Source organism: Osmerus mordax, chromosome 15 (genome assembly GCF_038355195.1).
Source record: "Osmerus mordax isolate fOsmMor3 chromosome 15, fOsmMor3.pri, whole genome shotgun sequence".
Classification (NCBI taxonomy): domain Eukaryota; kingdom Metazoa; phylum Chordata; class Actinopteri; order Osmeriformes; family Osmeridae; genus Osmerus; species Osmerus mordax.
The window spans coordinates 4,352,675-4,366,755 of record NC_090064.1 but is presented as its reverse complement, the minus strand read 5'-3'; the positions used below and the strand labels follow the sequence as shown (position 1 = coordinate 4,366,755).

At 41.2% G+C, this 14,081-nt stretch overlaps 2 protein-coding genes across 3 annotated transcripts in view; both read left to right on the top strand.

The window, feature by feature from the left end:
* rsu1 (Ras suppressor protein 1) overlaps positions 1-4,692 on the top strand; it is a 107,668-nt gene extending 102,976 nt beyond the window's left edge. For both annotated transcript variants that reach the window (XM_067251989.1, XM_067251990.1), the window contains exon 9: positions 3,674-4,692. In XM_067251989.1, the coding sequence (XP_067108090.1) occupies positions 3,674-3,776 (103 nt within the window). In that variant the 3' untranslated portion in view covers positions 3,777-4,692. The remainder of the gene's footprint in view (positions 1-3,673) is intronic.
* Positions 4,693-9,793: 5,101 nt separating this feature from the next.
* Positions 9,794-12,862, top strand: c1ql3a (complement component 1, q subcomponent-like 3a). Its single transcript, XM_067251926.1, has 2 exons — positions 9,794-10,408; positions 12,683-12,862. The coding sequence occupies exons 1-2, from the start codon at positions 9,818-9,820 to the stop codon at positions 12,860-12,862; spliced, it is 771 nt and encodes a 256-aa protein (XP_067108027.1). The 5' UTR covers positions 9,794-9,817.
* The last annotated feature ends 1,219 nt before the right edge of the window (positions 12,863-14,081 follow it).

Genomic DNA, 14,081 nt, shown 5'->3' with positions numbered 1-14,081 from the left:
GGCTGCTCCGGCAGCCTATGGACAAGAGTAATAAGCCTGGACGGTTTTCATTGATTTGTGTGTGGTATGGTTGTGTCTTCGCGTCTGTGGCTTTGAGGAAAGTGAGCTCATCATAGAGTGGGAGAGAATCGGAGACAGAGGGGGAATGGTCACAATCAGGGACTGGAACAAAGGAGAGGAAAGACGAGACCTATTCAACATAGTCTTATTCATGAGGGGAAAAGTAGATTTTTTTCAACTTCATTTAGCACGGAGCACAGCAGGATCAGGGATTTTAGGGATTTTTCAGAAGCTTATTAGAGCAGCTGCAATTTCTTTGATACACAATTTTTTGCATAAGATTTGTTTTGTTTTTATTAACTGGTTAATTTGTAGGGAAAGTCCATAGCAGACTCTTAACATGCTTTAATAAAGACAAAACATTTCTTGAAACATTTTTCTCAGCTGAAGCATTATTCAGCTAAAACCTGTGTTGAAGGCACCATTCATTCACCAATGATATTTCCCTTTCTTTATTCACCCAGGTGTTTTGTGTCTCTCTTTCTCTCTCTCACTCAGTATTCCGAACATTTCTTTGGCATGTCAGTCCATACAAGCTGTCAGAGAGAGGGAGGGTTGTGAAAAGAGGAGATGGAGAATGGGAGAGGGATATGTGGGTAGAAAAGGGGAAAGATGGAGAGACAGGGTGGGATAGCGATCCCCCTCCCGCCTCATCAGATGGTTGTAAAACAAGGCCAATTTAGCCATTGACACCAGCAGGTGTCTATGTGATGCTGTGAGCCCTGATCCTTCCTGACAAGCCCTAGTCACATCAGCTTAACCTCTCAGACTGAACCAACTTCACTATGCAAACCAGACAAATACACTCCAGTCCACTGGCTATCAGAAACACCCCAAGTCTCCCCAAGTTTATAAAATACTATGCTTTGAGGTGCTGGTGGTTAGTTTGGTTGGCACACAGACCTTTGTTGCGTAGTGAACATGTTTTTTTAAATACCCACCAAGGATGGACTGATGTCACCCTTGCACTTGTTTTCAACTACATGGTTGACGTTGAGGTTTAATCTAATTGACTACATCCCGCCTGCTACATTGTGTACAATTGTAGACTGAACCAACTTCACTATGCAAACCAGACAAATACACTCCAGTCCACTGGCTATCAGAAACACCCCCAGTCTCCCCAAGTTTATCAAATACTATGCTTTGAGGTGCTGGTGGTTAGTTTGGTTGGCACACAGACCTTTGTTGCGTAGTGAACATGTTTTTTTAAATACCCAGCAAGGATGGACTGATGTCACCCTTGCACTTGTTTTCAACTACATGGTTGACGTTGAGGTTTAATCTAATTGACTACATCCCGCCTGCTACATTGTGTACAATTGTATACCTGTACCAGAGTTCCCCTTGAAGATGTCCTATATAAGCAATATCCTACATTCCGCCATAATTAATTAGCATTATACTCTCTTGTCTGAGCATGAATTTTGTGTCACATTGGATTTGTCTTCAAACTCTCCCTCTTCCTCCTCCTCCGCCGGCCCTTTCTCAGTTTTTGAGGCATCTAGAAGACGAGGCCACAATGTAAACATGGCACCTTGTTATGACACCACTGAGTACACCAACTCAGCCAATTATTGACTCTGAGTAATCGTGTTTCATTTTAACCCTCGTGCTGCCTTCGGGTCACATGACCCGAAGGCACCTGAAGGTTCATAACGAACCATTGTTGTGTTTACCCAATTTTACCCAATACAAAAACAAATAAAAATAATTTTCTTTTAACCATTCTAATGTGGGGGGTCTGAGACAGCCCGACAGTTAAAAGAAAATGCTTCACTTTGTTTTTGTATGAGGTAAATTTGTCGCAATACGACGGTGGGTCACAATGACTGATGGGTCAGAATGACCCGAAGATAACACAAGGGTTAAAGGAGATAGCTCTATCAATCAAACATCTCACCCACTTGTATTTCTCCTTTTCTTTCAGGTTATGTGTACTAGTTATTCTACATTTTAGGTTGACGTTGAACTTGTCCTCATCAGACGCGTAATTAACGACACAAACTGACAAAGTACAAAATATTTTCTCCACTTTTCATCAAGCAGTGAAGGGTTTTAGTATCAGAGTGAGAAGACTTGGATCACATCTCTCAGGACTCCGGTTCTTCCATCTCAGACACTTAAGGTCCCGGGGGTGGGCGGGATGTTTGGAGTGCCTCCTACCCCCCAGACAACTCTTGGAACGGCTGGTTAGGCATCTCCTGAAGGAACCAGCGCTATGGTGGTAGTTTTGGAGGTGGGGAGAAAGGGAAGGATAGTCTCCCACCCCTCACCCTACACTTGCAGGCAGTGTGGTTCAATCCCACAGACAGACAGACAGACACTGGCAGGGTTCTTTCATGTTTGATTTTTGCTCTAGCTGCTATAAGGAATTAGTATGAATTCAAGAAATTACGTATCATTGTCGGGAAATGTTTGTAAGAGAATGATCAGTCTTTGTATGTCAGTTTGTCTAGACGGGGTGTGTATTTTTCCACCATCGAGATGGCCCAGGCTTTGGCCTTCTCAGAAGGGGTGGGAGAGCTACAGGCTATGTTGATAAAATGTAACAATATTACTGTGTCAAATTCAATATTACCTGGACCAATAATGAAAAATACTTGATGTATCCAATCACCTGTGTGTGTTCAAATAATTTACTGACTTTGCACATATGTCTCAATGGTAAATATTGGAAATTACTTCTTCCCTTCAAGTCAAGCAGGCTTGTGAGATTTAACTTCTGCAATTAGACCCGCTTCTCAAATTACACTCTTCAATGATCACTAGTGGCCTGGTCAGATGCTGCCACACACAACACACACATACAGAGACAAATCATTAGGCAGTTTGTCAACATTCAGTCTTGCCTGCTCATTACTGTCAGTTACTACAGGCCACCATGGACAGTGTGTTACTCTGACTCTTTATCGCTGTCCTTATTTCCCTCCTTTCTCCTCTTATTCCTCCCCCCCCCCCCCCCACCCCACCATATCTCTCTCTCTGTCACTTTGTTCGGCCCCATGGGTGGCTCTCTACCACACAGAGAGAGCTCAGTGGACTGGAAAGAACTCTTCTTCAGTCTTTGTCTCCCCTATTCCTTGCTCTCCCTCTCCAAGCAAGAGCGGCCCATTTCAGAGATAATTGTGTCTTTGTGTATTTCCTTTTCCTCTCCTGGATAATCCCCAGCTGCGGCTCTTTAGCCCTCTGTGGAGGAGAGTGGGGAAAAAGAGGAGAAGATGTATGTGTGGTTGTGAGAGAAAGAAACTCTTGATTAAGGCCTATTTATTCCAACCTGTTTATAGTTCTTAAGCAAAAGTTGTAAATTAGGTACAATGATGCTTGCTCGCTTGAGTAACCATGCTGATAATCAGGCCAAAGAGATTTTAATGAGAGGATGCAGGAATGATTCTGTTTCATAATTGACATTGGAGGACAATAGGTTGACTCATTGGAATGTCTAAGGGGATCTGGTAACAGATTTGAAGTTAATGATTGATAATTGATAGCAAACAAAACCTCCTAAACATTTTAAGATAAAGACAATGTTCTGGACTAGTTGTTTGATCGTCTGGATGATCAATGAAACATACTTAAAACATTTTTTTATTATATTTACACCTCTCCACAGTCTCTACGGGCGCCACATGCAAGCAAATCCTGAGCCGCCAAAGAAGAGCAATGACAAAACCAAAAAGATCAGCCGCAAGCCTCTGGCTGCCAAAAACAAGTGAGGAAAAAGACATGGAAGAGAAGAGTTGACCACTTGTCTGTCCAGGCTGGACCTCACTGCATGTGCCTTTATCCCTTTTTTTCCGATGTATTCATCAACAAGGAATTATAATTTTTTATACAGCATGTATGTTTGTATGCTAACAATGTCACACATGAATCTCAACCAAGGTTGGGGTTCATTGAGTTTAATTACAGGAAGTAAGCAGGAAGTTGATCAAAATTATAATCTATTCTATTAATTCAACCAATCATTTACCTAACTTTGGTTAATGTCGTTTTATTCATGTCTGAACTGTTGAAACTGAATCATAACTGACCCCAAACCAAGTTTGCAACTTGGGTTTAACTATGTAGCTTTATTCACCTCGAGTCTCATTTATAAAACCTGACATGAAATACATTTCATACTATATAGTGGCATATGTAGTACATACATGAACTCAACAAAAAGTTGTGATTTACAAACATAACGTACATTGTTTTTATTTTTCAATCCTAAAACTATGCACACGGACAAGATTTGTTACCGCTTTCACACTTAAAATCTACCAACAATGGATGTAATTTACACCAAAGCCACATGACTCATTTGTGAGACATAGCCGTATTCTCAAGCAGAAAAAAACACAATGCAATTTCACAGAATTTGAAATCAAAGTGTAAGCGGTAGATTGAAGTTTACAAAAGGAAAACTGAATGTTTATAATACAAAAAAAACCTTCAACACCATGTGCAAATGTATGCTCAAAAGCTTGCATGGAAATAGGTGTAGTCTCACGCCAAGTTCTATTTTCATAAATGCCACTGTATCTGTAAAGTTACGTACATTTGGTCTATAAGGCCCTTGGTGCTTGTATTCTCTTCCATTAGACAAAGAATAAAATATTTTCAGTCTCTGTGGGATGTGGTCAGAAACCTTGTGTCACAAAATTCAGTCAACCTGTTGAATGTACCCTTCACTCAAACATTTCAACTTAAGTCATGGTTTTAGTTAAATATTTTGTTAAATATTTTTACTTGACTGTGTTTGTGTCACACCAGCTATTGTGGTAATTGTACAACAGTGCCTTGTTGAGAGCCCACAAGTGAGATGATATTAGCCAACCCCTATGTTAGACATGATAAGAGCACAGAAAAAGGAGGAGAGAAAACTGTTGTATCCAACCCCTTCAAGGGCTCTGTCAGCGCCCCCTTTCGTAAGACCGGGCTGAGTAACCAGCATTTGGCCAGGATGAGTTCAGTGTGGGATTTGGGAGGGTTTAAGGGGTCTTAACTCTGGACTGAGAGGGCACAATTCCTCAGGTTTTCTAAAGTCACTGTCTGTTACCTCAACACTTGTTTGCTCTTGTTTTTCAATAGAAAGGGATGAATCTGCAATGTCCCTAGTGGTCAATTGTACAGGCTACTCTGTCTCTTGGCTGCATCAAGCAGCAGTGCCCAAACCCCTGGATAAGGGCCAACATTTGATGAGGGACAACAAGTGGCCTAGAACAATAGTATGGTCATGTTTTTAAGTAAATAATTCACAGAGGAGACCATACTAAGACAATGTAGCATTCTGATATGCAATCCATAGTTTGTAAGTCCTGTCCTCAACTAAATTGTGATTCGAATTTCTTTCCCCCTCTCAATGATACTGGAAATTGGTGTGTCTGAATGATTTTTATTGTTTCAATTTTCCAGTGACTGCACTATTGCTAATATCTGGGTGAACCCCAGTAAAGTACAATGGTAACATCAATTCTTCCTGAAAGTGTTATTTTACCAAGAAAAACATTCAGCTATCAGTTAAATTTTTAAAATATTTTTTCTTGCTTTTTATCAATCCACATGCAACAATATCTATACTCTGTTACAATGTTTCTGCTATTGAGCTTTTTAAATAAATATATTCTATTCTGTTTGTTTTGACGAGTTGAGACCAACACAGACTGCCCTGAACTGTGACACCAGACCATGCCTGAAAGGATGAGTGCTGGAATCTGAGGCGCAGTGAAACTCCTTCACACACACCCACAACATGCAACGTCTAGAGTAGATTCACACAGTATCCCTCACTCTGCAAGAGAGAGAAAGAGGTGTGTGTTAGCTGCCATGGGGCTGCCTGTCCTGCTCATTCACACACCACGCTCACGGGCACAGCATGTACATATGTCTTGGAGCAGGTACACTCTACAGGAGGCCTGACATGTATCCAAACACACACACTCCACACTAACCTCATCTACGCCTGCCTCATCCTCCTATCTAGCCTGGGTGCCAGACAAACTTAGCCCGCCCACAAAACAATTTGGTCGGGAAGTTGGGTCTGGGGTCGCTCGGTTGGGGAAAAACTATGTCCGAACAAGAGCTGTTCTGACCAATCAAATTGTCAGGTCGGGCTTTATACGATGATGGACAGATGATCAACAGTAAAGTAATCAACCACATCACCAAAGAGCGCTTGGGTTGAATTTGTTTTCAACAAACAACATACTACGTTGCCCTGATCGGTTGTAGGTCTATCCAATTGAGTGAAGAGGCATTTTCTTCAGGGTTCGGTTGAAACATGCCCCATACTCACAGGCCAACGGAGCGGTATCAGACTCATATTCTGACTATAATTATGAGTATGACAACATCAGGCTAACTCCTATCCACCCTTCCTCAATACTTACTTTGACCCCAACCTTTCCTCAACCCCTTATATATTCACTCTCCTACATAATCCTTCTGTAAACCTCTCCCTACAGTATGTCTCACTTCTCTTCTTCCCCTCTGACTTGTGTTCAATGTGTTCAAACTCCTTTCTCTTATTGCTCAATCAATCTCCCTCTACCTCCTCAAACCCCTACTCACCCTTGTCCCCTTTTAACCAGTGTTATTCACACCATTTAAATTTACAACATATACAGAAAGCACGCCATTTTCCAAGTAAAGTCCTCCAATTTGACCTGCTGCCAATTGTTCATGCCAACTTCTACGCTTTCCTCCAGCTCGAGTTTCAATGACAGTGGTTTCACAAGGAGGAAGGCCTGTCTCGTCGATGGAGATTGGCTGGAACAGGATTTCTGGGAAGTAGCAGGCCACAACACAACAACGATAATAAATAGCACAACATAAACAAAATTTTAACAATTGCCTAAACGCAGCAATTTAAGCCATTCACAACGACAGTGCTCTCATCCTCTTGGGGCAGTGCCTTTTGAATATGGTTGGGTTAAGAGTTAACTTAAAGGTATGTATCCCAAATGGCACATTCTCTTAGTATACAAACCATATTAGTTCATTAATTCAGTCATCATAGCCTGAAGAATAAACCCCTATTGGTCCCTGTAGGCTTGTAGAATAAGGATAATTTTAAGCAGAGGCGTTAGACATAAAATTCTACTGGGGCACAGGCCCCTATTCATATCCCTTTTTTTTCTTTCAAGCTTGCTGCGCACAATGCACTACTAGGCTATAGAAACTCCCCTTGCTGAACCCACTATACAACAGTTCAGGAAAGCAAGTACTTCGGCAGGTGCATCATCAATATTTAATGCGAGTGTGCCCATTTTTTCGCATTAATTTTTGCGCAAATAGGGCCTACTGTTTTTTTGAGCTTCATGTAATATTGTTTTTATGTTTTAGTCAAAATATGATGATCGGTAGGCCTATCATTTAGAAACTTTCTTTAGTTTTGCATTCCCTATTTTCTTAGCCTTTCTCAATTCTGACTTGTGTGCGACACCTGGACTTCTGTGTGCATGCTGCAGTGGCTATTTGGCAAGCTCAGAAGAGCGCGCTGACATGGAATTCTGCGGGCATCGGTTTGTGTTTTCGATTAAACTGCTTTAATTTTTCAAGCGTTGATTGGGATACAGCGTTTTGTTTTTCCGGGAGTATCAATCTAAATGAATGCACTTACGAATAAAGTAAATTGTTAAAACTCAAACTTTAGATTTTACTGGGGCACAGCAGATTTATACTGGGGCACGTGCCCCAGTAAAAAGGGTCTAACAACGCCCCTGATTTTAAGTATTCTATATCTGTTCAGTTGTGTTGGATTCAGCTTGGAGGAGAAAGTTGCGGTGAAAAATGAATCCTGTCATGAAAATGCATAATTACCGCAAAGCTACATCTTTCAGAAAAACTGAATGGATTTCTGACCTTTTCATACTTAATTCTATTCAGCAGTTGAATGTTGTAAATAATCATGATCCCAGTGCTTTCTTGTTAAACATGTTTTGTTGATATTGTGTTTGATGTTGTTCTGTCCCTCCCCCTCCCCTTAGCAGATGTTGTTGCTCCTTGCTGCTTCTCGATTCATCTCTTGGCACCAAGGACACAATGAGTCCCTAGCTAACCAACACCATTGATTTTTTACTGTGTGATTTATAGGAGGGAGTGTGTGTTAGGGCAGTTCTGATCAACCCAGGTGCTGGCTCCAAGCCACTTTAATGAGGGGGAAGGTAGGGGGGCAATGGGTATACATGAATTATGCCAACCAGTTGATAACATTTAGGTTTACATTAAAATAAGAGTGACCACAGTAATCTGTGCTGTGCTATGATTGTCTTTTTATTGAATGTATTGTGCCATGTAATAGTGAACAAAACAGTGCTGCATTTACAGAGGGTTGAGATTGGGTTGAAGATAACATTACAATTAAAATATACAGAAGACATACCCTTGAGGGTTTAGGTTGGTTGAGGGGCAGTTCTATGGACGTAAGTGAAGCCCTCTGTGACATTGCTTGTAAAAAGGGCTATACAAATACATTTTGATTTGATTTTATACATTGTATCATGTTATGAATTGCCCATTACACATTTCCAAGCATTTTACTTGACCCAGTCTTAGTGGGGAGGCCTAACCTGTTGATTAAGGTGTGTGTAATATAATGGTATGTGTTCTAGTAAGATGCCTAGACTAAATGTAAACTCATTTGTGCTTACCACATTGCTCTTCAGGGCAATTCATCATCTTTATGGAAGGCTATTGATTGAAGTGTCTCAATGATCGCTTGTTACCTTCTGAGCTCATTTCAGGGACATGTACAATACATCAACAAAGTCCTCTCAATAGTTGCATTTACTGCCTTGGATTGATACGGAAACCTTTTATGGATCAATCCATAAGTATAATATGCTATAGGAAGTTGATTCTATGCACTGAGGTTTTTTCTCTGTGTGACAAATTTGGGGAAATGTTGAAAATAACATTTAATAACATTTATATGAATTTGTCTCATTGGCATATAAATGTTAAGTGTGTAAGCATAAGTGTGATATGAATGCTATAAATGGATTTCATCCCTATGCTAACTAGTTAATAATTGCAAATGTTTCTGCAAGTGCACGCGCTAAGTGCTCTCCCACTGTGTGTCGGACTGCGAGAAATATCAAGATAACGGTATGGGTGGTGTCACATCGCGCTACATTCTCATCTTTCATAAGACTGTGCGCTTTTCTGCCCTCCCTCTTATCTATTCTCTCGTCCCTAGACTGTTCGTGAGCAGAGGCTGCGCCCTAACCGTAGGGCTTGATATCTTTCAACGGTTGACATGCAGACTGCCTTTTCTTTGGTATTCCCTGGACTGGGTACACAGTGGTTGGTTTTAAATGCAAAGGAAACTGTTCACCTTTGGACATAAACCTCTGCACTTTTGTGGATAAAGGTTGTTCTTTCATCGAAGTGTTTTTGTGCCGGGTGCCCACACGTGACAGCGAGCTTTAAGGGTACCAACTCAGAGAGATGCTGAATGCAGTGGTTTTGAAATCACTGACGACTAAAGCGCCATCCTGAAAAACGCTTAACTTTCTGTTTGGGTGAGACTTAAATAAGCAAACATCAGCAAACGTGAACGGAACAGAAAAAACGCGTTTAGGGCTTGGCCCCAAAAAGTTAATTATCAGTGAGGGCGAACCAGAAAAGTTGTCTCTATATTTTTTTCATTCTATAAGTGTGCCCACCAACCACCAAGATTTCACCCAAAAGCAGACAAGAGGATCGCCCTGCGCTGACTAGACTGGTCGGCAGGAAGCGGCTAATAGCGGCCGGGGTCCTTGGTGTCGTCATGGTCTTGGTGTTGGTGATTCTGATCCCGGTTCTGGTCAACTCCGCTGGTACCTCGGCACATTATGAGATGCTCGGAACCTGCCGAATGGTGTGCGATCCATACGGTACCAAATCTCCGACCAGTACCGCAACAGCAGACACTGTGCGAGACAACAACCTTATGCAGTCTTTACCAACTTTTATACAAGGACAGAAAGGAGAACCTGGCCGCCCGGGAAAGGCTGGCCCCAGGGGCCCGCCAGGTGAACCAGGTCCACCCGGTCCACCAGGGACACCAGGGATAAAAGGGGAACCGGGTCGGCCTGGACTTGCCGGACCCCCGGGATCAAATGCCGCAGCCGGGGCCATCAGTGCAGCCACATACAGCACCGTCCCCAAAATTGCGTTTTACGCAGGCCTTAAGAAGCAGCACGAGGGGTACGAGGTGCTGAAATTTGACGACGTTGTGACAAATCTAGGTAATCACTACGATCCAGCCATGGGGAAGTTCACTTGCTCTATACCTGGAATTTACTTCTTCACCTACCACGTCCTAATGCGCGGCGGAGACGGCACCAGCATGTGGGCTGATCTGTGCAAAAACAACCAGGTAAGCTAAATAGCGGACACACGGCGGCATCAAGGGGAGATGGGCTGAGAATCACGTATGTACAAGTATTTTCCATTTTATCCTGCTCCAATCAATTTATTGTGACAATAAGCAGTTATAGTCGGACAATATTTTTGATGATTGTCTAATTCTGTGACCCTAGAAGGACGCAATCACTATGCGTAAATACGCGCGTACATTTTCATGGTGTAGCAACATACGAGTCTGGATCTCTGATGCTTATGGAAAATAACGGCTTGTGTGCTCAGTTACAATATTTATAATTTAAGATACACCTCGAAGAATATGTTTATGCAATATTATAGTAGTAGTAGTTATAGAGTAGTAGTTATATAGAGTAGTTATAGTGGTATTTTTAATTATTACTACAATAGTAACAATGCAATAATGATTTGGTAACACATTATACCTAAAAGTTTTTTTACTGGAACTACAGACATTCAAAATGATTTAAACCCATATTTCTACATGTTTTATTTATCAAAATGTTCAGCGCTTAGAGACCCTGCCAAGAAGCAAATTTAATCCCTATCCTGGGGGATCCCAGTGTCACTGTGGCACTGTTAGTCTCCACGATTCACAGAGCCTGTGCTTGCTTAGCCAAGCATGTCGCCCTGTCAACGGCGACCGCAATATATGCACGGCGACCAGTGATCAGCACGCCTCGAGTCAAATGCCTCCCATAGAATACCTCCCAACAGTCACTGATCCATTGGTTTTCAACTCACTGAGTTGAAAATCAAAACGGAGGCAAACCTGACGTTTTGGTGCAAAACAAAAGAGAAATTATCTAAATATAGCAAATAGAAAGAGTGCTCAGGCATTCGTTTTCATTGATTCCATACGTGAAAGTACAACTTGTTAAGTGATCCTTATTCTTGTGATGTCCTTATCTGAATATAGACCTAAGGTTAAGAAAGGCACCAGGGGACATTTTGGATGGAAACTGTTCAGATCCACTTCTTCAAATTCCTTTAACAAGCTATTCCCCCTGCAGCTTTGAACAGAGAAGACAATCACAGTTCCAAGGCGGGTCTTTGAGAATGTCCATCTCGAGCAGACAGTCACATATGATTCTATTAAGTTAAAGTGGATTTATCTAGCATCAACACAGTGACAAAAGAGCTTGTTCCACAAACTTATCAACAATGTATTTAAAGCTAAATACATGCAGATTTCTGTCCTTAACACTCTTTCTACTGTTTCTCTTTTGTTCTCCACTTTCTCCACTGGTTTTTGCCAATTCATCTGAATTTTAAAGAATAAGGTGCCGAGACCATACCAGGCAGCCACACAGTCAGTAGAATCACTAGAACTGTCCACGGTGCTGAAATGTTATCACATCTCATTTTAAAAGCAAGAGGGTCACAACAATGTCAATGGCATGATTACATCATCACACAATTACCAGTATTTTATTTATGTTTCTGAGCATTACTGCTCGTAAGTTTAGCCCAAAAGGTATTCTTAAAGTACCCTTACCCTAACGCTCTTGTTTATTTGTTTTAGAATTTTCACCATGAAATTGGTCACCTGAATAAAGGCTTTTATCGTTTTGGGAACAGAACCTTTGGACCTTTTACTTTTGTGAACTTTTGTGTTCCTAACCAGAGAAGGATTGTTTTCCCTTCTTTTGTGTTCCATACTTTGTTCCCTAGTGTTTGCCTACTTGTTATGAACTTCTGAGAACTCCAGACCTTTTCTTTGTCTTCTTAAGGTAATTGTTTATTTCGGGGGTTTTTAAGGTCCACTACATGGTGGATCACCTAAACAGTAAAATATGAAACAATATAGCAGTGGAATCTCTCCACAGAAACAATTCTACCAGTATAAATGGTAGTGAAGATGTATTAATTGTACCTGCATCAGGAATAAAAAACTGAGATGCTGGAGTTTACAAAGATGGTTCACTTAGCCACTAGTCAATGAAAAATGTTGGCACTAAATAAATAAACACATTCTAATTTTGAAAACGTTCAAACAGATGTTAGCAGACTTGAATACATTAATAGTAGTTGACACACACATCATGCTTTGCTATTTTACATTACACTAATTAAACGTTACAATTTCACATACACAGGTTTAATCTGAGGTTTAGATATAGGCAACACAAAACAAATTTGAGGTTTAGATGCATTCCAATAATTTGTTTATATGTGATAATGATGCCATTCAGACAAGGTGTTTGTTACAATACCAGGTGTGCATCTTGTTCATCTCCACGAATTAAATCTGTGCCTTTCACCTCAGGTTCGTGCCAGTGCCATTGCCCAGGATGCTGACCAGAATTATGACTACGCCAGCAACAGTGCTGTCTTGCACCTAGAGCCGGGCGATGAGGTCTACATCAAGCTGGATGGGGGCAAGGCCCACGGTGGCAACAACAACAAGTACAGCACTTTTTCTGGATTCATCATCTATGCCGACTAGGAACTATGGCACCTCTAAATCCGCTTCCCACCACCTACCCCAAATGTACAAATCCAACTCCTACCACTCCTTCACATACACCTTGCCACCACCCCTAACCCATGGTTTGAAGCCATGGTATGAAGCTTCCCCTCGCTCTGATTCTGATCGTTAGAAGGTTGACATGCTGGCTAGAGAGATTAATTTTACTTATTAGCTGCGGGATGTGAGTGTCACCTGATCCTGTATTGGATCGCTTTTGGGATCTGCTAGTGAACGAATAAACAACATACATGAGTAAGAGGAGAAGAAAAAAATATAGCCAAAACTATTGAATTGTAAATCAAACACAATGTGTTGACATTCTGTGCCACCAAAGCAGTATGTGGTGTATATCTTTCTTTGTGTAGCAATGAAACAAAGCTTAAACATATGTAACGTTTACAAAACCTGACAAATATATGTGCAATAATGTCTATAACAAAAACAACTATAGTTTAAACATCCTTGCTGTGCATTATGTTATACTTCTGAGACAGCCATTCAAGTCAATGCTGCCTGAGGGTTACCTGGAAACTCTTATACATAAATGTTACACAAAGTAGTATGAGGTGGATTCATCATAGATTTTGCAGGGTGCATCTTGATTCTAAGAGGGTTCCTCTCCTCTCCTTTCTTGCATTGCTCTGCTGTGAAAGAGCAGGGTAGGAAGGAGCACTCAACTGGCAGCTGACATCTTGCAATCCTCTTACTCATCCTTTGTGCTCAGTACAGACAATGGAGAGGAGATGAGGGGGAAGGATTATAGGACAGGGGGGAAGGATGATATTCTGAGATGCAGCCTTCCATCTTTAGGGAAGGGATTGGAAATATTTATAACATCTGCCATCTGAATGGTTTTGAACTTTTTTTCCTAACCACATAGGCCTTAGAGAACATAAAACGTGGTGTTGCTAATGGTCATAGGTAGACACAAACACATTTTGATATTAACCTGTCTGTTGGGTTTGTTTTTTATTCTCCATCTTTCACTTGCATTGTCCAGATGTGACAAGTCAGACTGCTTTGCGGGATTATCTACTCCCTATATTCCCCAGTTAAAATGTATAGTATTGGAATGCTACCAAGAGCACTATGCATACATAGATAATTGCAATGTAAATGTAATGTATGTACCTTCAATGAATGTTTTTCCTCCCTCATTGTATTGAGCAAGTGCAGCTCAACCACCTTCATATTA